We start from the raw sequence: 25,763 nt of genomic DNA, 5'->3' as shown, positions 1-25,763 counted from the left end.
TGTTTCATTCTGCTGTGCATGGGGTCGCTATGAGTCGGAAACGACTCGACGGCACTTAACAACAACAACAACAGTTCCGGTCTCAGGGTCTTGCAGGCTGTGGTTCATGTGACCAAATAGCCTTTTGGACTAATTGCTCCCTCGAGTCTTTGGATTTTTTATTCTCCTTCACTCTGGATGAGAAGAGACCAATAGTTGTATCTTAGATGGCTACTCACCAGCTTTTAAGATCCCAGAAGCTACTCACCAAATTGGGATGCAGAACATTGTCTTTACGAACTATATTATATCAATTGAGGCAGATGTCCCCTGGGTCTGTGGTCCTTCATCTTTGAGCTTAGGAACTTCATCCCACAAGGGGTTTGGTTACGTCTGAAAAGTTTCCATGGCTATGCTCCTTGTGTGCTCTATTGTTGATATTAATACACATGCAGCATCTACAATTATGTATGTAGAAATACACACAACTGAACCTATATCTGCAGATGGGGATCCACTTGTACACCCTCCTGTACCTTTTTAGCATACCATTCTGCCTATATATCCATTTGTAAATTATTGTTTGTGTCAGGGTTGTATCCTTTTACCATACTTATGCAATCTCTATGATGAGCAAATAATCTGAGAAGCAGGACTATATGAAGAAGAATGTGGCAGCAGGACTGGAGGAAGACTCATTAACAGCTGCGATATGCAGATGACACAACCTTGCTTGCTCATAGTGAAAAGGACTTGAAATATTTACTGATGAAGATAAAGGCAACAGCCTTCAGTATAGCTTACACCTCAACATAAAAGAAACAAAAATACTCACAATTGGACCAATAAGCACCATCACAATAAATGGAAAAAAGACTGAATTTGTCAAGGATTTAATTTTACTTGGATCCACAATCAATGCCCATGGAATAAGCAGTCAAGAAATCAAATGACATATTGCACTGGGCAAATCTGCTGCAAAAGAACTCTTTAAAGTGTTAAAGAGCAAAGATGTCACCTTGAAGACTAAGGTTTGCGTGACCAAAGCCATGGTATTTTCAATAGTCTCATATACGTTGCATTGTGTTGCATATACTTAACAATGAATGAACAAATCTGTCTTTGAAGAAGTAATGCGAGAATGTTCCTTAAAAGTGAGAATGGCCAGACTTTGTCTCATATACTGTTCTGGTTCCCTACTGCCACTCTGACAAGAATATACCACAAATGGGATGGCTTTAACAAACAGGAGTTTATTCTCTTACAGTTTGGAGGCTTTAAGTCAAAATTCAAAGTGCCAGACTCTAGGGGTTGGGTGAAAGTCCCTCAACCTTGGGGTTCAGCTCTGCCTCCTGTTCCCAGCCCACTGGAGCTAGAGACATTTCTTCACTCAGCTGCTAGCTGCTAAGGCTGACAAGCCCACGATTGACAAGTAAAAAGGCACAGTCCCAATGTTACCAAATTCCATGGTAGGCCATTAATTCAAGTCCATTGTAAGTCCCAAGGTCGGGAGAGCATGGCAGGCTGCTGAACAATGACACAGCTATATGCAGGGTCCAGGCATGCCATAAGCTAAAGACTATCCCCAAGGCTTTTCCTTATATACAGAAAGCAGACCACATCCCAAAGGCAGCTACTCAGCTGCTTGTAGTTGATCCCACCATGGAGTTGATTGCCAGTCTCATCATGGGGAATAATTACCACCAGGTTCCCAGCCACTCAACCAGGCCCAGCCAAGCTGACATACAAATTTAACTACCACACATACTTTGGTCCTGTTGTCAAATGGGACCAGTCCCTGGAGAAGGATATCATAGTTGGTAAAGTGGCATGTCAACAAAAAAAGGGGAAGATCCTCACCGAGATGGATTGATTGACACAGTGGCTGCAACGACAGACTCAATCATAGCAAGGATTGTGAGGATGGTGCAGGACTAGGCAGTGTTTTGTTCTGTTGTACATAGGGTCACTATGAGTGACGGTCGACTTGATGGCACAAAACAACAACATATGCATATGAGACCATGAATAAAGAGGACCACAGAAGAATCGAGGCATTTGAATTGTGGTATTGATGAAGAATACTGAAAATACCATGAACTGCTAGAAGAACAAACAAATCTGTCTTGGAGGAAGTACAGCTGGAATGCTTCTCAGAAGTGAGAATGGCCACAATTTGTTTCTCATACTTTTATCATGTTGTCAGAAGGTTCCAGTCTCTGGAGAAGGATATCATGCTTGGTAAAGTAGCAGGTCAGCCAAAAAGGAGAAGACCTTCAACGAGATGGATTGACACAGTGGCTGTGACAGTGGGCTCAAGTACGGCAACAATTGTGAGGACGGTGCAGGACTAGGCAGTGTTTCGTTCTGTTGTATACAGGTTGCTATGAGTTGAAACCAACTCAAGGGTACCTAACAACAACAGCAACTATTTTTGCAGAATTACCTGTTACAGTAATTATGGTAGTCGGCCTTTATTCTTGCATTCCTTTCAGTGTCTTCCTTTGCTTTGGTCATGTGCTGACTTCCTCTATATTATGTACTGCTTTTCTGTTCACTATTATTAACATCTAGGGAGCTCTGGGAGCTCTGGTAGTGCTTAAGCCATCTGACTGCTAACGAGAAGGCTGGTGGGTTCGGAAGAAAGGTTGGGCAATCTACTTCCGTAGTGATACCACCTCAGAAACTCAAGGAGGGGTTGCTATGAATCGGGTCCGACTCGAAGGCGTTGAGTTTGGTTTTGGTTTGGTAGTTAGTAATTTTCCTTTCCTCTCCTTCCCATCTTGGCAACAACAAAGAATGCTGTTTGTTTCTGTGTGTAAACCTCTTCTTGATTTTTTTTTTCATAATCATGGTTTCATACAATATTTATCCTTTTGAGACTGGCTTATTTCACTCAGCATAATGCCCTTCAAATTCATCCATGTTGTGAAACGTTTTGCAGATTTGTCATTATTCTTTATCTTTGTGTACTATTCTATTTTGCGTATGTACTATAGTTTGCTAAACCATTCATTTGTTGATGGGCATTTAGGTTGTATCCATCTTTTTACTATTGTGAATAATGATGCAATGAACATGGGTGTACATATGTTTATTCATGTCACAGCTCTTATTTCTGTTTCTCTTATTATTGTGATTTGGGTAAAAGTTTATAGAGCAAATTTCATTCTCCAAACAACAGTTCATATACATTTTGTTTCATGACTTGATTGTAATCCCCACAGTATAACAGTCCTCTTCCCATTCCCTCCCTGTGGCTATCTCTTCTCTGTGTCCTTCTTTCACATGCATTCCTGCCCTCTGAGCTATCTCCCTGTGCAAATACTGCCTTTCTGATCTCCCATGGTTGATTGTTCTAAGGAGCATATCCACCTGGTATAAACGTTCACACTATATGCCTTTTTATTGGTTGGCTAGAAGTCACAGGAATGAGTTCAATTCTAGCCCTAAGGGTGACTAGGGGGTCATAGTCTTGGGGTTTGACCAGTCTCTATCAGACCAGTAAGCCTGTTTTTTTTTTTTTTCTTTTTTTAATGCTTTGAGCTTTTCCACATTTTTCTTGCACACTGTTCAGGATCTCCCATTTTTATCCCTTTCCAAGTGGTTGACAGTGGTAGCCAGGCACCATCTAGTTCTTCTGGTCTCAAGGTCACGTCGACTGAGGTTCACATGGTCCATTAGTCCCTTGGACTAATTGTTTTCATGTGTTTCTTCATTGGTTTTCTTCATTCTTCTTTGCTCCAGATGAGGAGAGACCAATTGTTACATCTTAGATGGCCACTTGCAAGCTTTTAAAATCCCAGTTGCTACTCACCAAAGTAGAATGTAGAACAATATTTTTTGGGGTACATTATTCCAATTGAGCTTGACGTCCCCAAAACCATGGTCCCAACCCCATGGACCCATCAACTTGTTCCCTCAGGGTGGATGGCTGTAGCTAAGAAGTTATGATAACTTTGCCCTGTTAGCTCTATTATATATATGGACATTCTTATAGCACATACTAATAACATATGGCTAAGGCATTTGACTGCTAACCAGAAAGCTGGCAATTCAAACCCACCAGGCACTCCTCGGAAGGAAGATGGGGCAATCTACTTCCGTAGTGATACTGCCTTGGAAACCCAAGGCGGGGTTGTTGTGAGTCAGGTCCGACTTGATGGCACATAACAACAACAAACTTATATATGGCCATGGGTATATTTCCTTTTGCTTAGATATACCTAATAATTCAGCCTGTCTACCTATGCATCTACCTGTAGATTAATGTTTGCTATTACTCATAATGCAGTATTGTGTATGTGAAAGTGTTTATCTTTGCTGTTTGTATGCCAATTGAGCTTGATGTCCCCTGAGACCATGGTCCTGAGCCCACGGGCCCAAAAACTTGTTCCCTCAGGGTGTTTGGCTGTGGCTAAGAAGTTATCATCACTTTGCCCCTTGTTAGCTCTATTATATATATGGACATTCTTATAGCACATACAAATACACATGTAGAAATATCATCCTGCCAGCCTTATATATGGTCATTGGTATATTCCCTTTTATCCTAGACATACCTGATCATTCAGCCTGTCTACCTATGTATCCATCCACAGATTCATGTTTGTGTGTGTGTTATTTCTTTAGGGTATATATCTAGAGGAGGGATTGTTGGATCATATGGTATTTCTACTTCCAGCTTTTTAAGGAAGAACCATATGTTTGTCTATAGTGGTTGTACCATTTTAGATTTCCACCAGCAGTGTGTAAGAGTTCCAATCTCTCCACAACTTCACCGTAGAGATACCGCCTTGGAAACTCAAGTAGGGGTCACTATGAGTCAAATTGACTACACAGCAGTCAGTGTATTCAATATAGAACATGCTTCTAAATGTTCTCTTTATATTCTGAGGAATATAAAGCTTTACACACTGTTTCTTATAACCAGCATTATAGCATTTGCATATGAAATTATAATACAATTCTAATTGTTTCATAATGCTATAGGTGATATTTGTTGTTTCTGCTTGGGCAACAATTTCTACCCTTTTCATTGGCAAAGGCATTCTAATTATTGTTTAGGGAACTGCCCTTTCCCTATTGCATGCAGTTCTGTCATGCTTGTAACTCAAGATGTTCTGTTATTTTTTCCTTGGCCAAAGGGGGCTTTTATAATGCAACAGAGCCGCCCAATCACATGCTCTTCTCATTCTGAACTTGAGTAAAGTGACACATAGATACAAAACAGCTATAACTGATTCATTCAGATGGAAAAGACTGGCCATTTGTTCCTGCTATTCAAATCCCTGGGGCTTTTTCTGAGGCCCTTTGATGCAGCACTGTTGTTGCTTTCTAGCTACAGTATAGGATACCAGCTATAGACATATATTTACCTCAGAGCTTCATTTCTTCTATCTGTAAGTACTTTCAGGGTTGTTATGAATATAAAATAGTCAATCAACTAGTAAAGTATCTAGTAAAGTATTGGGCATATACTTCCAATAACTTTGTTTATCTTAAGTTAGCAATAGTCAGTTTCTATTGCATGCAGTCACAGAACCTTACCCAATACATGTCCACAGGACTAATCGTGCCCCCTGCTAATGCCTTTAGTTGATGCCTTTGCTTGCCACACTCCATGGTTGCTTCTGCTTCTTTGGCTTATGGTGACATTATTTCTACTAGGGTCAAATACTTTTCCAGTATTTGGATGTTCGATAAATACTATTACTATTCATATTTTTTACTTCATTATGAATTCTTAGTTCTATAAGTTAGGAGAAGTAATTTTATTTAAATGAACATTTCTTCAACATAGCTACCAAGTTGTTTTTAAAAACACCTTTTGTATATACACAAAAAAATGAAAAGGGGCTCTCCCAATTAAATGTTATAAATTTTTAAATTAGGAAGTAAAATTGTAAACAATTTATAAAGAAAGTATAAATATGAGAATGTGAAGAAGTACAATAACTATGGATAATGCTATACAACTTATCAACCATAAAACTTAGTTAATTTTTCTTTTTATAATATATTTATACCTGTAAAAAAAATTTTTTTAAACCAGCAACAATCTGTAACATTCTGTCCTTTACTTATATCAAGTTAAATTGCTACAATAAAGATTACTTAAGGAATAGAAGACAATGATTTTAGGAGCCTCTAAGAAAAAGAATATATAGTATGAATACATATTATAAAATGATTGCAATAAAACATACCAATCTGCTGAACATGTCACAAGTTGACAGCATATTTCACTTCGATTCTCATAGACAGAACCCATCCTATTAATCTATTTGAAGAAAAGCAAATCATAACAAATAAATGTGTATGTACAAAACAGCAATGGTTTTTTTTCTCATAGCTTTAAGTGGTTTTTACCTTTTAAATTTTTTCTTCTTTTTTTTATAGTTTTATAATAAGAACATAACATTATCACAGGCATTTGTATAACATAAGATTTTAAAATCAAGTACAATTCTGCCATATATTCTTTTCCAGTCTTTTTTCATAGAAACATTTTTACAGTTTTAATTAAAATGTCCATAATATTTTATTCTGAGATTGTACTTAACATTCACACATTTGAATATTTACTTATATATTCATAACATCATTTAAATAGCTTATAATATTTGATGTGGTAGGTGCTGTACCAAAATTTAATTATCCATTATTATTAGACATGTAAGTTCTTTCAGTTCTTCAGTATTAACTGTTGAGCCAAACATAGGAACTTTCATTCAATTGTTACAAAGGTAAAGTCAACAGAAAAGAGAATTAGTATTAAATAAGATACCAGTGGTGAGCAGTTCCCAGTGACTTCTGCATTTTCAGGTGGATTAGCAGTAGATCTCTGCAAGCCCACATAGGATTTGCAGGAGGATTTATGATTCCCTCAGGGTACCAAAATAATTAAAAAAAAAAAAAAAAAACAGGTGCTGTCAAGTCTATTATGACTCGTGGTGACCCTCAGTGTGCAGCGTAGAACTATACTCCAAAGGGTTTTCAAGGCCAGGGCTGTCTTCCAAGGCACCTCTGCCTGGGTTCAAACCACCAACATTTTGGTAAGTCAAGTACACTAAAAGGTCCACAATTCCAATCAACTAGCTTGCAAAGTAAAAAGTTTTGTGGCAACCTGAATATGAAGGCATCACTCTAGAATCTACTTTTCCACCTTCCTGATAGAACTGATGAGCACAGTAGTAAACAAATGTGAGACTTCCAGAAGCAAAGAAAGGAGTGAAGGTAGGACAGGGAGGAAAGATAAGAACAGGGGTCCTGGTGAGGACTGTCAGGTGTTACAGCAGCTGTTGTTGTTGTTGTTGTTGTTATGTGCTGTCGAGTCGGACCCGACTGATAGTGACCCCTCCTTGGATTTTTGAGGCAGTATCACTACAGAAGTAGATTGCCCCATCTTCCTTCTGATGAGTGGCTGGTGGGTTTGAACCACCAGCCTTCTGATTAGCAATCAAGTGCCTTGGGCACTACGCTACCAGAGCTCCCATTACAGCAGCTAGGCACCCACAAAACATGGCTGACACCATTGTAGCTTCCACCACCCATCTGTCAGTTTGTCATACTTTGGTAGCTTGTATGTTGCTCTGATGCTGGAAGCTATATCACCAGTATTTCAAATATCAGCATCATCATCCATGGTGAACAGGTTTCAGCAGAGCTTCCAGACTAAGACCCACTAGGAAGAAGATGTGGCAGTCTACTTCTGAAAAAAATGGCCACAGAAAATCTTATGAATAGAAATAAACATTGTCTGATATAGTGCTGGAAGATGAGCCCCTCAGGTTGGAAGGCACTCAAAATACAACAGGGGAAGACAGGCCTTCTCAAAGTAGAGTGGACCTTAATGGTGTAGACAGAGTAAAGCCTTCAGGACCTTAATTTGCTTATGTGGCATGACTCAAAATGATAAGAAACAACTGCAAACATACAATAACAATTCGGAACATGGATGTATGAAGTATGAATCTAGGGAAATTGGAAGTTGTCAGAAATGAAATAGAACTCATAAAGACTGACATCCTAGGCATAAGTGAGCTGAAATGGACTGGTATTGGCCATTTGGAATCAAACAATGATATGGTCTACTATGCCAGAAATGACAAATTGAAGAGGAATGGTGTTGCACTCATCATCAAAAGAACATTCCAAGATCAGTCCTGAAGTACAATGCTGTCAGTGATAGGATAATATCCATACCCCTATAAGGAAGACCAGTTAATATGACTATTACTCAAATTTATGCATCAACCACTGAAGCCAAAAATGAAGAAATTAAAGATTTTTACCAGCTTCTGCAGTTTGAAATTGACCAAACATGCAATCAAGATGTATTGATGATTGGAATGCAAAAGTTAGAAACAAAGAAGAATCATTGATAGTTGGAAAATATGGTCATGGTGATAGAAATGATGCTGGAGATTGCCTGGTGTGGTGAACCCACACCAGTGGCTTCCAGCCAAAGTACTGGAGTTTAGAAAATTAAAAAAGAACACTCTTGGCTTTTCTCAAGCTGAAATAACTGAAGAAATTCAATCCTTGAGTTGCAATATTGAAGGTTTCTATGGGCAAATTATTGAATGATGCAGGACGCATCAAATAAAGATGGAAAGGAATACAAAGTCATTGTGCCAAAAAGAATTGGTTGACATTCAATCATTTCAGGAGGCAGCATAGGATCAAGAACCACTGGTATTGAAAGAAGAAGTCCAAGCTTCATTGAAGGAATTGGCCAAAAAAAAAAAAAAAAAAGAAGGATCCAGGAATTGACAGAATGCCCAGTGAGACATTTTAATAAACACATGCAATGCTAGAAGCACTCACTTATATATGCCAATAAATTTCAAAGACCTGGCCAACCAATTGGAAGAGGTCCATGTTGTGCTCATTACTAAGAAAAGTGATCCAACAGAATGCAGAAATTATCAAACAATATCATTAATATCACATGCAAGTAAAATTCTGCTGAACATAATTTAAAAAAACAGTTGCAGCAGTACATCAACAGGGAACTGCCAGAAATGCAAGCTGGATTTCAGAAGAGGACGTGGAACTAGGGATATCATCGCTGGTGTCAGATGGATCTTGGCTGAAAGCAAAGAATACCAGAAAGATATTTACCTGTGTTTTATTGACTATATAAAGGTATTTGACTGTGTGGATCATAATAAATTATGGGTAACGTTGTAAAGAATGGAAATTCTAGAACACTTAATTTTGTTCATGAGGAACTTGTGCATAGACCAAGAGGCAGTCGTTTGAACAGAACAAGGGGCTACTGTGTAGCTTAAAATCAGGAAAGGTATGTGTCAGGGTTGCTCAATCTGTATGGTAAGCAAATAATCTGAGAAGCTGGACTATATGAAGAAGAATGTGGCATCAGGATTGGAGGATATGTTGTATATGGATGGTACAACTGCTTGTTGAAAGTGAAGAAGGCTTGAAGCACTTACTGATGAAGATCAAAAACTACAGTTTTCAGTATGACTTGCACCACCAACATAAAGAAAACACAAAAATCCTCACAACTGGACCAATAAGCACCATCATGATAAACAGAGAAGATTGAAGTTATCAGAGATTTCATTTTACTTGGATCCACAATCTGTGCCCATGGAAGCAGCAGTCAAGAAATCAAATGACATTTTGCATTGGGCAAATCTGCGGCAAAAAAAAAAAAAAAAAATCTTTAAAGTGTTAAAGAGCAAAGATGTCACTTTGAAGACTAATATGTCTGACCCATGCCATGGTATTTTCAATTGCCTCATATGCATGTGAAAGTGGGACAATGAATAAGGAAGACTGAAGAAAAACTGATGCACTGAACTGTGCTGTTTGGCAAAGAATAACTGAATATAAGCTGCCAGAAGAACAAACAAATCTGTCTTGGAAGAAGTATAGCCAGAATGCTCCTTAGAAGTAAGAATGGCAGGACTATAGTCACATGGGACATCAAGCTCAACTGGTATAACATACTACACAAAACATTGTTCCGCCTCCTACTTTGTTGAGTAGCGACTGGGATCTTAAAAGCTTGCAAGCAGCCATCTAGATGCAATGATGGGTCTCTCCTCATCCAGAGCAAAGAAGAATGAAGAAAACCAAAGATTCATGGAAACAATTCGTCCTTGCAACTGGTACACCATGCAATCCCCAGCTGATATGACTATGAGACAGAAGAACTAGATGGTGCCCAGCTATCACTGTCAACCACTCAGAGGGGGATCTATGTAGGAGATCCTGGATAGAGAGGGAGAACAATGTGCAACAAAACTCAAAATCATTTGGAAAAAAATAGAAAAAGGGAGACCAGGTTTGCTGGTCTGATAGAGCCTGATGGAACCACTGAGACTATGGTCCCTAGCTGCCCTTCAGGTTTGGAATTGAACCCACACCAGTGGCTTCCAGCCAAATAAAATACAGGTATAAGAGTTGAACATGTACCTGAGGTAGATACATACCTTGGAGAGAACAATCATGGGAGAAAGAAGGGCTGTTGACACAGGGAGACAGTTCAGAGGGCAGGAGTACATGGAGGGATGGACACAGGGAAGAGGTAACTATTGGGAGGAAGTGGGAGGGAAGCTGTTGCATTGGGGTAAACTGTCAATGTCATCAGACAATGTGTATGTGAACTGCTGTATGGAAAGTGAATTTGCTCTATAAACTCTCACCCAAATCACAATGATTAAAAAAAAAGAAACAAAAAGAAGTGAGAATGGCCAGATTTTGTCTCTCATAGTGGTCATGTTATTAGGAGGGACCAATCCTTGGAGAAGGATACTATGCATGGTAAGGTAGAGAGTCAGCGAAAACAACAAAGACCGCCAATGAGATGGATTGACATGGGGGCTGCAACAGTGGGTTCAGGCTCAGTAACAACTGTGAGAATGGCACAGGACCGGGTAGTGTTTTGTTCTGTTATACATGGGGTCACTATGAATTGAAACAGATTCAATGGAACCAAACAACAACATATATCACTGATCTTCAGGATTAATTACCCTCAAATAGCTGAGATCTTAAATTTTAAATTCACAAATGCTAAGAGTGCAAACTATCTTCAATTCATTTTTACATAATGATCTCTCACCTTCATTACTGTATGCATCACTTTTGACCCCATCATTTATTTCAGTAGTGATAAACAATCTAAGCTGAAAGATTGTGTTTAATCTCATCCCCAAGTCAGATGTTGACTTTAAACATTCTCTTTGGATGAAATCTTCTGGAAATTTACAATTCAGGAGGAGACAGTGTTAAGTCATCAATTGTTGTTGTTGTTGTGTTGTTATGTGCCGTCGAGTCAGACCTGACTCATAGCGACCCCTCCTTGGGTTTCCGAGGCAGTATCACTACAGAAGTAGGATTGCCCAACCTTCCTTCCGAGGAGTGGCTAGTGGGTTTGAACCGCTAGCCATCTGGTTAGTAGTCAAGTGCCTTAGCCACTATGCTACCAGAGCTCCAGAGTCATCAATACTCACCTCAAATGTATCAGACAGCCAATGTATATCTGTAATTACTTTCTTATGTCCGTTTTCTATTGAAGAGACTGCACAGTGTCTGATATACATTACTTCTTTATTACTTCCTGGTTCAAGGAGAAACATGGGCTAGAAGAATATTACAAGAAAGTTAGGTGCTAATTTGAGGGCTGATAAATAAAGTAGTGCCTAAGGCATTTGACTGCTAACCAAAAGGCTGGTGGTTCAAACCCACGAGCCACTCCTCGGAAGGAAGATTGGGCGATCTACTTCTGTAGAGATACTGCCTTGGAAACCCAAGGAAGGGTCGCTATGAGTCGAGACTGACTCGATGGCAGTGAGTTTGTTTTTTGGTTATGTACTATAAAGGGAACAAGATTATCTATTTTCCCCTTCAGTTTAGGAAAAGATTTTTGTCTCTAAATTTAAGAAGTATTATTGACCCACTCCCTGAAGAATCAATGAGACATCTCGTTTTTGAGAGGAGTATTTTTTTGCATAGACACTGAGGGCTACATCCCCAATGTTCCTTGACAGAGAACCTTTTGATATTAAGGCTGCAGTGGATGTGCAATATGGTGGGTAAGCCCTTAGTTGGCAGTCAAATTTTTTCCAACCTTTTTAACAGAATCTTTAGCTTCACAAAAATCATAGTATATTATTATCAGAAAGGATTGTGATGCCTTGATTTTATACATAAAGAAAGGATTTCTGCTGAGGTCAGGTGACATGTCCAAAACCACAGGACTGTGATCTGGAGCCTGGATACCTGGCCCTTTTGACCAGTGCTTTTTCAACTGCGTCAGTTTAAGCAAATCACTTGGTCCCTTCATTCTATTAAAAAATAAACAATAAATATATAAAATATCTACTGGGATAGATGATGCGATTTGTTTTGTTGTGTATTTAATCAAGGGCCCTCATGAAAGTGATCCAGAACATGTCCACAAGCAGATATAAAATCTTGGGAAATAACACTTTTTTTTTTTTTTTCTTATTGAGTCTTTATTAAGCTTGCACTTTTTTTTTAAATAAGCTCTCGAATGGAAAAAACTTGAAAGTAAAAAATTATAAAAAACTAACCTTGAGCGTGACTTTTTTACTTCTACTACTACCCGTTTTAATGTTTTCTATGCGACTTGCATGTGCTGTTATATCCCACATGACGATCTAAAACAGAAACAGATATGATTACAACATATTTTTAAGAAACAGCTCACTGAATATAAAAGATTTTTTTTTTAAAACTACTGTTATATGGCCTGACAAACCAATCACCCTGAGGGATAATCCAATCTAGCCCACATTTTAAGTTAAGTCAGCTACCCCAATACAAATTTTAAAGCTAATAGAAAAAAAGAATATATTTTTTGTTATCAAAGTTATTTCCAGTGCTTTGAATTTTGTGCTCGTGTTAGCAAACACTCAAACTCAAACCAAAAAAAACTAGTGTATTATGAAGTCCAAGAAAAGTACCACATAATTTCTAAACGAGACCTCTGCTTCGGGGAGAGTTCCTCCTGTGTCTCTGAGCATGTACCATGACTGTGGGGAAAAGTGCTCAGGCTTGGAGCAGGAAACCTTTCTCCATAATTAAATTAAAATGCCCAATAGTCCAAAAAAGATTGGGAAATGACAGTTTCTCCTTAATTGAGTGGGAGTCCCTAGTGCATAAATGGTTAATGTGCTTGATGCTAACCAGAGATTGAAGGTTCGAATCCACCCAGAGGAGCCTCAGAAGAAAGGCCTGGTGATCCACCTCCCAAAACTCAGCCACTGAAAACCCTGTGGAGCACAGCTCTACTTGGGCACACACCAGGGAGCAGGTGGCAGCACGGTGGCAACAGGTACATCTACGTTCATGTCTATGTCTGTTTCCTTCAGCTAAGTTCAGTATTTTACCTCTAATATTAAAAAAAAATATTTTATACACACACACACACACACACATACATATATACACACACTTATATATATGAATATGTATATATAGGGGGAAAGAGAGAGAGAATGATATATTTATGTTTTCCAGTTAATTTCTATTTAAGTTCTGAATCATCCCCTAACCTCTACCTCTAGGAAAATTTTAGAAGAGTCCTCTTGACCCTCTTGCCCAAGAAATATTAATATTGTGGTTTCTGTTCTTCCATCTAACATTATACAAATGTGTAGTTCTAGCCTAGCAACATGAATCAATTTGCCTTGGTGGTGTGTTTTCAGTTATGGTAACAGGGTTACCTTCTGAGCACATCCAGCACCAATGCTGGGGTCTAACACAGCTTGATACCCTAGTTTCTGGCATGGTGACTGGCACAAAGCCTGTGTTCCTTCCTTCTGCTGAAATGAATCCTTAAGTTAAAAAATGTACCAATCAAAACTTATTATAGAGTGTTACCTGAATTAATAAAAAGCTGGGAAAAAAAATCTATAAGTACCTGTCCATTTATACAACCTCCAGCAATGATATTAGGATCAGTGGGACAGAACTTGAAGCAGAAGATGTCATCCGGGCTCTCCAGCATTAACTAAAACAAACCCCAGAAATTCAAGAAAGAGTGAGAAAACCTTATACATGTCAGGCTGTTTCCTCTTAATATCATGACTACAAGATAATATTAAGACACTCAAAAGCCTAAGTTTCTACCTATTTATAAGAAATGTGCATATAGAGTTCTACCTCTTGATTAGAAGCTGCTTCAGTTGAATTTAATGGTGGACATTGGCTGTGTGTATGAGAGTACATATCCTAGGCCTCCCCCTTCTCCACCTTCTATGGAAGGCAAAGGGTTTTTAGGGGATGTTGAAATTTTTTATAAACAAAACAATTATGAAACTAGTGTTTCTGAAAGGTATAGGATGTAAGCTCTGTGACATTTATGTTTGGTTCTCTGCTATTTCCCTAGGCTGGCACATACGGGGCACTCAAAACCAAAATTTATTGAATGAGAGAAGATGGAGGTGTTGCCAGTGATAGTATTTCAAATTTTAAAATAATATAGAATTCAGAAGGTAAACAAACTCAGGTTCCTAGAGGGTAGGGAGAGGACCCTGGAGGGAATGCAAAAGTGTGAAGAAATGGGTATATAAATAATAGTTAGCACCACTGCTGCTGTGTTTATCACAAAGTCAAACACCTGCATAGTTACCAGTTCTGTTTAAACAAAATGTCAAAAATAAATAAACCCCAGAAATCCATTGGTTTCCCACTCCTGAACTAAATGTTTCAAATTGGAATTGAGGTGAATGATCTTGGTTCATTTGGTACTCTGTGCATTCTAGACAAACCTCTACTTTTGAAAATAAAATCTTTTAACACTGTTTTGATTAGAACAAAGATAAATAAAATCTTTTAAAGCTACTCTTCAAAGGCGAGAAAAGGTGGGTCTCTCCTTTTCCTAATTGTCTGGAAATTAGTCACCAGACCATGGCATGGAGTGTAGTTCTGCAGGGTAGAAAGTTAGAAAATCCCAGCTAGAGCATGGTACCATTTTTCTGGCAAGTAGGCCAACAAAAAAATGCTACAGAATCTATTATTTCTATCTCTGGATCTATAATAGTCAAAGTATCTAGAATCTATTACAGTAAAACTGCCTTAATTAGACCCATTAGGGAAGAATTGGTGTCACCATGAGACAGAATCAACTTGAGGGCAACTAACAACAACAAAGGAAGAAGGGAAGCTAGGATTCATTAGGGGGAAGCCTTAACTAATTAACACTTTATATAAATAAAATGTTATTACATTTAAATACATTAAATCACTTAATCTAATAGTATAACACACCCTCCTATCCCAAGAAGAATGCTGGAAACTGGAACCTTGTGGAGCAAACAGATTTCAGCTTTATTTTATTTGGGTTGCTTTGTAATTTATTTTGGTTGAAATGGGGTTTTGTGTGTGTGTATGTGTCTTGTCTGTCAGTTTGTCATACTGTGATGGCTTGCATGTTGCTGTCAGGTTGGAGGCTATGCTACTGGTATTTAAATACCAGCAGGGTTACTCATGATGGACAGGTAACAGCAGAGCTTTCAGACTAAGCCAGACTGGGAAGAAAGATGTGGCAGTCTACTTGTGTAAAAACTGGCCACAGAAAACCTTATGAATAGCAGTGAAACCTTGTCTGATACATCACTGGAAAATTTTATGAACAGCAGTGAGACATTTCTGATATAGTGGCAGAAGATGAACCCCTCAGGTCCAAAGGCACTCAAAATAAGACTGAGGAAGAATTGCCACCTCAAAGTAGGGTTGAGCTTAATGACATGGATGGAGTAAAGCTTTTGGGACCTTCATTTGCTGATGGGGCATGATTCAAAATGGTAGAAATAGCTGCAAACACTCATTAATAAAAGGAATATGGAACGTAGGAAGTATGAACCTAGGAAAATTGGAAGTTGTAAAAAATGAAATGGAACACATAAAGATCAATATCCTATGCATTAGTGAGCTGAAATGGACAGTTACTGGTCATTTTGAATCAGACAATCATATGGTCTACTATGGTGGGAATGACAAATTGAAGAGGAATGGTGTCATATTCATCAACAAAATGAACATTTCAAGATCTATCCTGAAGTTCAACATTGTCAATGATAGAATAGTATCCATATTCCTACAAGGAAGGCCAGTTAATATGACTATTATTCAAATTTATGTACCATCCACCAAAACAAAAGATGAAGAAATTGAAGATTTTCACCAACTTCTGCTGTCTGAAATTATCCAAACATGCAATCAAGATGTATTGATAATTACTGGTGATTGGAATGCAAAAGTTGGAAACAAAGAAGAATCATTGGTCATTAGAAAATATGGGCATGGTAATAGAAATGATGCTGGAGATTGCATGATAGAATTTTGCAAGACCAATGACTTATTCATTGCAATTATCTTTTTTCAACAACATAAATGGCAGTTATACATGTGGACCTTGCCACATGGTATACACAGAAATCAAATTGACTACATCTGTGGAAAGAGTAGAGGAAAAGCTCAATATCATCAGTCAACTCAAAGGCCAGTAGCTGACTGTGGAACAGACCATCAGTTGCTCACATATGAGTTCAAGCGAAGCTGAAGAAAATTAAAACAAGTCCATGACAGCCAAAATATGACCTTCATTATATCCCACTGGAATCTAGAGACCATCTGAAGAATAGATTTGATGCACTGAACGCCAATGATGGAAGACTAGACGAGTGTGGGATGACATCAAGAACTTTATACAAGAAGAAAGCAAAAGGTCATTTAAAAGGAAAGGAAGAAAAAACCAAAAGGGATGTCAGAAGAGACTCTGAAACTTTGTCTTGAATGAAGAGTAGCTGAAGAGAAAGAAAGAAATGGTGAAATAAAAGAGCTGAACAGAAGATTTCTAAGGGTGGCTCAAGAAGACAAAGTAAAGCTTACAATGAAATGTGCAAAGAACTGGAATGATCCTTACAGGTTGTTGGAATTGAGGACATTCATGTAGCATGAAACCTGAATAATTAATATGTAAATAAAGGCCATAAAATTTTGGTTTTTAAAATAAGTTAAACCTTCCTCTTACAATCTTTTTTTAAAGTAACATTTTGATATTAAATTAGCCTTTTCAATAAACCTAATGTAAATTTTAGTTTTGCTCAAATGGAATGATTACAAATCTGAATTGAAGAAATTCTGAATTAATGAAGGTTTATGATATTAGTTGATTATAATGTATTTTGTAATTTAAAATGTTAAAGACATACACAAAAGTAGTATTTCAAATTTTTATACGACATGGATGACTCTCCTTAAATACCTGAGGATGTATGGGATCAGAGAAACTCCAGAAAAGAATGAGTGATGGCTGTAACAGCAATTTGCCAGAAAAGTGGATTCTCTCTTCAAAAGAAAGCCGCACAGCTACTGACACAGCTATTAGCCCTGAATGAAAAACAGTTAGAAATTAAAATCTCCAATAACTGTAATAATACAGAAGTGCTTTTAGTTTTTGCTCTTCTACATAATCACTATTCATTTCCATTTTGATGGAATTGGAGTGAAAATATTGCACAACAGGCCAAGACTTTTCTTAGAGCTGCACTAACTAATGTGGTAGCAACAGTCCCATGTGGCTTTTGAGTATTTAAACATGACTAGTCCTGAGGATGTATGGGATCAGAGAAACTCCAGAAAAGAATGAGTGATGGCTGCAACAGCAATTTGCCAGAAAAGTGGATGCAGCAAGATGGGGCAGTTTGCTTCTGTAAAGATTTACAGCCTTGGAAATTCAATAGGGGTCTCTATGAGTCAGATTTGACTTGATGACAGTGAGGGTTTTTTTTGTATTATTATACACACACACACACACACACACACATGTATGTATGTATGTAAGTTAATTTCACCAGTTTCTTTTATGTTTTACTGTGGCTACTAGAATTAAAAAATACATACATTACTCATATTATCTTTCTTTTAGACAGTGCTGCTGACTTGGAGAAATTTAGCAGAAATATAGCTGGATTTCTAAGGTGTTATTTTGTTTATTCAATTACAGAACTGATGTGTAATGTTGCCTGGCAAGCAGTTTTGATAACCCAAGCCACAGTGTTTTGTGAGCAAGAAAGGCAGTTGGGCTGGTCTCTCTGAAAAATAACAGCAGTAGCAATAACAATAATAATAATCTCACACTGACTGAATCCTGACTATGTGCCAGGCAAGGAGTTCTGGTGGTGTAGTGGGTAAGGCATTTGGTTGTTAACCAGAAGGTTGGTGGTTCAAACCCTCCAGCTGCTCTGCAGAAGGAAGATGAGGCAAGCTACTTCTGTAAAGATTTACAGCCTGGGAAACCCAGTGGGGGTCTCTATGAGTCGGAATCCACTCAACGGCAGTGGGTTGGTGCAGTGTAGTAAATTACTTAGTATGGCTTTTCTACCCATAAGTCATTGTAAACTCAGTGGTGGAATGAGCAACTGAGGAGCTGATTGTAAATGTTATCCACCTGGGTTATTTCTGTTGGGCGTGGCACAATACAATGTTCTGGGAGGTGCCCACTCTCTCTCAGGTGCTTAGAGTTCTGATGCTGTGATTGGCTAGTTTGACCACACTGCTGGGCTCAAAAGGAGGCCTCCTGGAGGCAGAACTCTCTCTCTGACTGCTGGTGGAGGAAGACGTGCTGCTGAAAGAGACACGCGCCCCTGAAAGAGACATGTGCTGCTGGGAAAGAGACGCGAGAGACACGCATTGCTGAGTGAGACACCGAGGGACCAGCACTGCTGGGAAAGAGACTGTGAGAGACTCTTGGCTGAGGGACAGTGGGCTGGGAGAGAGACTGAGCGTTCTTCCTGAACTTGAGTTGTAGCCTGGTGCTTCCCTAATAAACCCTGTAATCTGTGAGTTCTGTGTGGCCACTGCAGTGAATTATCGAACCCAGGAGAGAGGTGGTGGGTACTTTGGGAGGAACGGTTGGTGAAAGGGCTGGAGGGAGGCAGCATGTTTGGCCTTGCAGTAATAGGCCTTGGGTTACTGCTGTCTTCCTCTTGTGAGATTAGAGGAGGTCAGAACATGTGGCCTCCTTGCCGTTTTCGCAGTTGGGTTGTTGGCTGGATGTGCCAGGCACTATGTTTCATAATCATTATCACATTTCATCTTTGTAGACCAGGATAGTTGGTCACCCTATATACACCTACCACATGACTCAGCCATTCCACTTTGGGTATTTACCCAACAGAAAGGAAAGCACATGTCCAAATAAAGACTCCCTGAGTTGAGCCTCAGAACTCAAATTGCAAAATGGAGATAATAATGCATGTTCCACAGGATTGCTGGGGGGACACATGGCTGTGAGAATGTGCTAAAAGTGACTGGTAGGTGCCTGGCACTCAGCAAATGGAAATTATTTTATTGTAATTGAGTTAGTTTACAAGTTTATATATAAAAAACTTCAATGACATCTGAAAAGGGAATCCTAGTCATTTCAGTCTCACCATAGATAGTTGGATGCCATGAGACACAGGTAATGGTTTTCTCTGTTAGATTGTGAAGGTCGGTAAAGGACTGATACTCTTTCAGGTGAGTATCACTCTTGTCCCCAAAAGTGCCTTCTTCTTCGGCCAGGTTTTTCCAGTCATCAATAAATGTGTTCATGATTTCATTTTGTTGCAGGGCTATTTCAACACTATTTTCATAAAAGGAAAACAATTTAGATGTTGAATTTTAGTCAACAATATGAGTACTTTAGAAGAAGCTCTAGTGGTACATATATATGCATATAAATATATACACATATAATACATGTAATTCAAAACAACAAATAAGAGTTTCTCAGCAAGGGTAGAAGCAGCTCTGGTGGTGCTGTGGTCAAAGTACTGGGCTGCTAATCAAAAGACTAGTGGTTCAAACCCACGAGCTGCTCCACAGGATAAGGATGAAGCAATTTGCTTCTGTAAAGATATACAGTCTTGGAAACCCTATGGACAGTTCTACTCTGTCCTGTAGGGCCACTATGAGTTGGAATCAACTAGATGGCAGTGGATTTGCTTTGGCTTTATATGCTTGAATTTGAAAGCTCAGATCATTCTCAAGACTTTTTAAAAGGTTTTAAAAGGTTTTTAAAAGGTTTCTCACAATTAATGTCACCCAAGGTTTTACCCTAATGATCCAAAGTTCAAATATCTTCTATACAAAGGTACCATTTGATACCTCTTGGCATTAAATATTAATGGCCACTATTGACTGCTTAATTGAATACTGTTTTGGTTAAATTATTTTTGTATTCCATCTTTCAAAATAAGAACATTTTCTAGGACCTTTCTACTTAAAGTGTGGTCCACAGACCAGCAATATCAACATGATCTGAGAGTTTGCTAGAAATGCAGTCACAGATCCCCACCCAGACCTACTGAGTCAGAACCTACATTTTAACAAGATCCCCAAGTAGTTTGTATGCACATTAAAATTTAAAAGCCCTGTTCAGAAGGAGCTCTGGTGGCATAGTGGGTAAGACATTTGATTGTTAACCAGAAAGTTGGTGGTTCAAACCCACTAGCTACTTCATGGGAGGAAGATGAGGCAATCTAAATCTGTAAAGATTTACAGCCTTGGAAACCCAACGGTGGTTGCTGTGAGTCAGAATTGACTCTATCGCAGCGGGTTTAGTTTTTTGTTTATTTTTGTTCAAAAGGAGCTTCAAGGTTTAATGCAGTTTCGGTAAAACAGCTAGCATTTCTAAAATCTTATTTCTTTATGTTTCAGCCTGAATAAGAAAGGAATTCTCAAGAGAGAAGTTGAAGACAGGGAGTTTACTCTGTTTGCTCCAGATTCTTCTCTCTTAGTTGGAATGGGGAAGTAATTCACAAGGGAGAAGTGAAGGTTTGCTGTTTCTTGATTTTCCTGATTTACCATGTGGTTCCTGAGAGATGGGAAGCTAAAGAAACTGTCATCTGAGTTAAACCCCAGTAATATCAATTCTTTTTCACTCCTAAGTGAAAATTTCTTAGTGGCTTTGCAAATCCCCTAGAAGTTCTCTCTCTCCTTTCAAATAATTTCCTTCTTTTGAAAATAATGGGCTTTCTTTTGGATAAAACTCAGAGAGAAAAATCTTTAGAATTAATTTCTAAAAAGGCTCTATTCCAGAATAAAACCAGGCTTATATTAATTTTTAAAATTAAATAAACCTAAAACAGTTTTACAGTTGAAAGTATGGCATATATACACGAATGTGGGTTCCTTATTTATCTTGGCCAAAGGTATTATAATTCCTGTGCCAATTTCCCTTTCTCCTTACAGTTCTGGCTTCTCCTTCTCACACTTAGGAGAGAATTACAAAGCTGTTCACTGTTTCTTTTCTTAGAAGCATGGTAACTGAAAGGGAAGAAGAAAAACCAGGTCTAAAGATAATACACAATGTGGATAATTGAGAATTGACTAGAGACCATTTATTTTGAGCATTTTAATTTTTTCAAGGTTTTCCCTTGAAATAGATCATACATAAACAGACTTCTCATTTTTAATGTTTTTATCAGGAGAACTTTTAATGATTACTTAATTTTGTCAGAATTGATTCCACAGTAATGGGCTGTTTTTCATTTAAAAATTTTGAACCAGATTCTCCCTATGCAACTTTTGAGAGTTGCTGGAATTTTCGAGACATTTAATCTAGTCTGAAAGAACTAATGATATTTTCTTAAAAATAAAAAGAGTTTAAATATATATGAACTTGAATATTAAATTTTAAAATAAATTTTTATTAAAAAAATGCAAACCAATTATTGGGTACAATTGGCAGACTAGCACACTATTTGTTCCACCTCTCTGAACTCTGATAATCCAATGAGACCTTGTTAAGCTCTTCCTCTAGTTTGGAAGCCCCATGGCTCTGCCAAGGGTCCCAGTACTAGTGTAGGGGAGTCTTGAAGACACCTCTTTTTCAGAGCCAATAAGAGTAATAGCAACACAGCAAATAGTGATAAAGATAAGATATCCCAAAGTCCATCTAGAGTTCAGGTTGTCATTTACAAAGATATTTTTTTGCAATTTCTTATTATCATCATCATGGTCATCCTCAACATACAGAGCATGACAGCATCCGCATCCTTGTCATGTTATGAAAGTCAATGATGAGTTATCCAAGCTAAAAAGGGAAGTGAGGAGAATACTCAAGCAAAACATTCAAATAAAAGAAATAATGATATATATAATCATTAATTTGCAATTAGGAAAACATCTTCCCACATTTACCTGTATATGCTCTTACAGGTTCACATCTATCTTGATATTGTATATAGAATTATTTACTAAGACTTATTATGATAAGAAAATACATAGATTTTTTTTAACTTAATGTACAATATTTACCTTACAGACACATTGTTAAGAAAATCAGTCAAAGATTTTGATTGTCCGAGTGTCTCTCTTTCCTCTTCTGAGAATTCTCTTGGACAATACTGTGTACTAGCATTTTTGGGATATGTCCTAATATGTTAAAAGATTGAATACCAAAAATTAGATCAAATAAAAGCAAATATAGGTCACCACAGTTCAAAGATTTGCTTGGTGATAATAAATTAGGATATTATTTTACATTCACATTTTATTCATTGAATATTATGTTTTTTTACCCTAGACTAATGATGATTTCCATTCAGTCTATTTGTATTTATCACCAACAAAATTTGGTTATTTCTACCACCTTACTGTAGACATTAAAGTAAACATGTCACCAGGTTTAATTGCAACAGGCTCCTGCCTGGGCAGTCTCTTCTCTAGACTGTCTCTTCTCTGCTCTATGAGCCACACTACTTGGCTCATCTTATTTAAAAGGTTTTCCACCCTGCCTCTCCCTTGTTTCAAACTGTACCACAGTTACCACCAGCCACAGAGAATCCACTTCTCTGTCTGCTTTCTACTACCTTCTTTACTTCCTCCACCCTACCCAGGCTGGTTTCCTCATGGTCCACACAGCTATTTTTCTTACCCTCTTGAATTGTTCAGTTAATCCCCCCACCATCTAGGCTGTTTTCCCTTTCCCTGTGTCGATAAATCATATTCAAAATTCATGACTTATCTTCTGTAAATTTGAAATTATTTAAAAATAAATTCTTAAACACTATTTAAAAGATGAATGGCTTAGCTAATATGTCTTCAAATTTATACAATTTTCAAAGTCTAGCTTAAGTCCACAAAATATTTCCTCAGCAATGCATTTCGTATGAATTAATTCTTTGGGTAAATATTATTAGGGAGCTCTGGTAGCATAGTGCCTAAGGCACTTGACTGCTAACCAGAAGGCTGGCGGTTCAAACCCACCAGCCACTCCTCGGAAGGAAGGTCGGGCAATCCTACTTCCGTAGTGATACTGCCTCGGAAACCCAAGGAGGGGTCACTATGAGTCAGGGCCGACTCGACAGCACATAACAACAATAAATATTATTAAGTGCTTGCTGTGTGCAAATGATATGATTTGAACCCTCAAAGTACTCTGGGTCTAGGACAGTGTTCTGGCTACCTAGTGCCGCTCTGACAAGAATATACCACAAATGGGACAGCTTGAACAAACAGGAGTTTATTCTCTTATAGTCTGGAGGCTTTAAGTCCAAGTTCAAAATGCCAGGCTCTAGGGGCTGTGTGAAAGCCCCTTGACCCTGGGCTTCAGCTCTGCCTCCTGCTCCTGGCCCACTGAAGCTAGAAGCATCTCTTCATTCAGGCAGCTACTGGCTGCTGAGGCTAACAAGCCCAAGGTCGACAAATAAAATGGCACAGTATTGATGTTACCAAAACACATGGCAGGCCATTAATTCAAGTCCATTGAAAGTCCCAAGGTCGCCAGAGTGAGCCCCTCCAGCTCCATGTGCTTTTGATTCCAATGGCCAGCAAGGCTGCCACTTTTTGGAGGACTGCTCTAGGGGTGTGGACAACAGTTTGTCTGCAAGTATGAAGAGCAGGGAATGATTGGTATTTATGTCTTGACCAATAAGCAGATGGCACTCATAAGGCCTGCTCTCTTGCCTTGGTTTGGGGAAACTATGAGGTGTGATTTATAATCCGTTGTTCAGGCTGCTGAACAATGACACAGCTACATGCAGGGTTCAAGCATGCCATAGGCTCAAGACTATCCCCAAGACTTCTCCTTATATACAGGAAACAGATCACATCCCAAAGGCAGCTACTCAGCTGGCTGTGGTAGATCCCACCATGGAGCTGATTGCCAGTCTCATCATGGGGAATAACTACCAACAGCTGCCCAGCCACTCAACCAGGCCCAGCCAAGTTGACATACAAATTTAACTACCACAGACAGACAGATAAATAAATAGAGGAGTACAATGTGAGTCTTGAGTCCTGTGATAAAGAGACCTCTAAGATGTAGTGGGGACCCTTACAGGGGATTGATCAACTCTACCTGGTGGCTTCAACACATCTTCACAGAGGAAGGAGCACTGAACTGGATCTTCAAAGAAGAAAACAGGTACCTCATGAAGACAAGGAAGTGAAGGGCATTTTTTGAAGAGGAACAGCATAGGCAAATGCAGGAAGATAAAGAAGAGCAAGTTTCCTTGGAACTGGAAGCGGCTCATCTGACTAGAATGTTAAGCACTTTTCTGGACAGGCAGTCAATGCTAGATCATAGAGTAAGGAGGACCTTGTATGCCATCCTAAGGGGTATGAATATATTTCTGTAAGTGATGGGGAGCCAAAGGAGAGATTGAGGCCAGGAAGTAACATATTTCAATGTTATGTTTAAAAGTGATCACTCAGGTAACAGCGTCGAGTACATACTAGAGTGGAAAGAAAAATTAGTTAGGAGGCAATTGTAATGCTCCTAGTGAGAGAACTGAACTACTCTGTGGAGTTTTGTGTCATCATTGTCAAACCATTTCTCTTATTCTAAAGATCTCTCAAAATATTCATGGAAGTTGCTAGAGTTTACTGAAATTGGCTTTCAAAATACATCAACTCACTGCACACTTACCATTTTGTCTGAGTACTTATGGTATTGATTTTGGGAACGACTTGCATGCCAACATCTTTCTCAAGCTGTTTAACAGTAAAGTTTTTATCTGGATAGGCTGTACATTCAATATAGGTATCTTTTACACTGGAAGCATTATGGTCACTGAACTTAATTGGTGCTCCAAATTCACTTCGTTTCCGGGTTATCATATACGTAATCTGAAACACACAAACACATATAAGCTGTAAAGGTAACATAGGTTCCTGGCAAAAAATGGATGTGTAGTAGACAACACTGGTGCTCAGCCCAGATGCTCTCAGATCCCTTTGTACACTTGCTCTGAGCCCCTTCAGCTCCATGTGATTTTGATTCCAATGGTCAGCAAGGCTCCTTCTTTTTGGAGGACTGCTCTAGGGGTGTGAGCAACAGTTTGCAAGTATGAAGAGCAGGGAATGACTGGTATTTATGTCTTGACCAATGAGCAGACGGCACTCATAAGGCCTGCTCTCTTGCCTTGGTTTGGGGAAACTATGAGGTGTGATTTATAATCTAGAGTTCCCCTGAGGCTTCAGGCAGAACCATTCCCCCTCCTGGACTTTCACCTGAGATTCCGCCCTTGCAGGGCCTTCTCCATGTCCCTGTCCAGCTGCCTTTTCCATTCTTGTATGGGGCACTTTCATATAAGTCAGTGGCACACACATCTTTTTCTCAAGGGCTGCTTCGGGGAACTCCATGTAAGGCAATGACCATTCTTTTATATATATATATATTAAAAAAACAGAGAGTTCTGGCAAGATGGCAGACCAGGCAGAAGGATTGCACAGACCCTCTTCAACAAAGAAAAGGGAAACCAATTAACACAGACACAGAAGAT

At 38.7% G+C, this 25,763-nt stretch overlaps 1 protein-coding gene across 1 annotated transcript in view; it reads right to left on the bottom strand.

Moving 5' to 3' along the window:
* The window catches only part of DNAI3 (dynein axonemal intermediate chain 3), a 110,136-nt gene that overhangs the window by 75,114 nt on the left and 9,259 nt on the right, over window positions 1–25,763 (bottom strand). The window contains exons 4-11 of the mRNA XM_007946192.1: window positions 24,908–25,107; window positions 22,294–22,410; window positions 19,425–19,615; window positions 17,255–17,379; window positions 13,907–13,996; window positions 12,555–12,641; window positions 11,472–11,600; window positions 6,189–6,262 (exon numbers count right to left, since the gene is read on the bottom strand). Coding sequence (XP_007944383.1) covers window positions 6,189–6,262; window positions 11,472–11,600; window positions 12,555–12,641; window positions 13,907–13,996; window positions 17,255–17,379; window positions 19,425–19,615; window positions 22,294–22,410; window positions 24,908–25,107 — 1,013 coding nt within the window. The remainder of the gene's footprint in view (window positions 1–6,188; window positions 6,263–11,471; window positions 11,601–12,554; window positions 12,642–13,906; window positions 13,997–17,254; window positions 17,380–19,424; window positions 19,616–22,293; window positions 22,411–24,907; window positions 25,108–25,763) is intronic.

This window comes from Orycteropus afer, unplaced genomic scaffold (assembly GCF_000298275.1).
Source record: "Orycteropus afer afer isolate SDZICR_OR568_19922 unplaced genomic scaffold, OryAfe1.0 scaffold00152, whole genome shotgun sequence".
Classification (NCBI taxonomy): Eukaryota; Metazoa; Chordata; class Mammalia; order Tubulidentata; family Orycteropodidae; genus Orycteropus; species Orycteropus afer.
The sequence above is the reverse complement of the archived record's forward strand: the minus strand, read 5'-3'. Positions and strand labels throughout refer to the sequence as shown.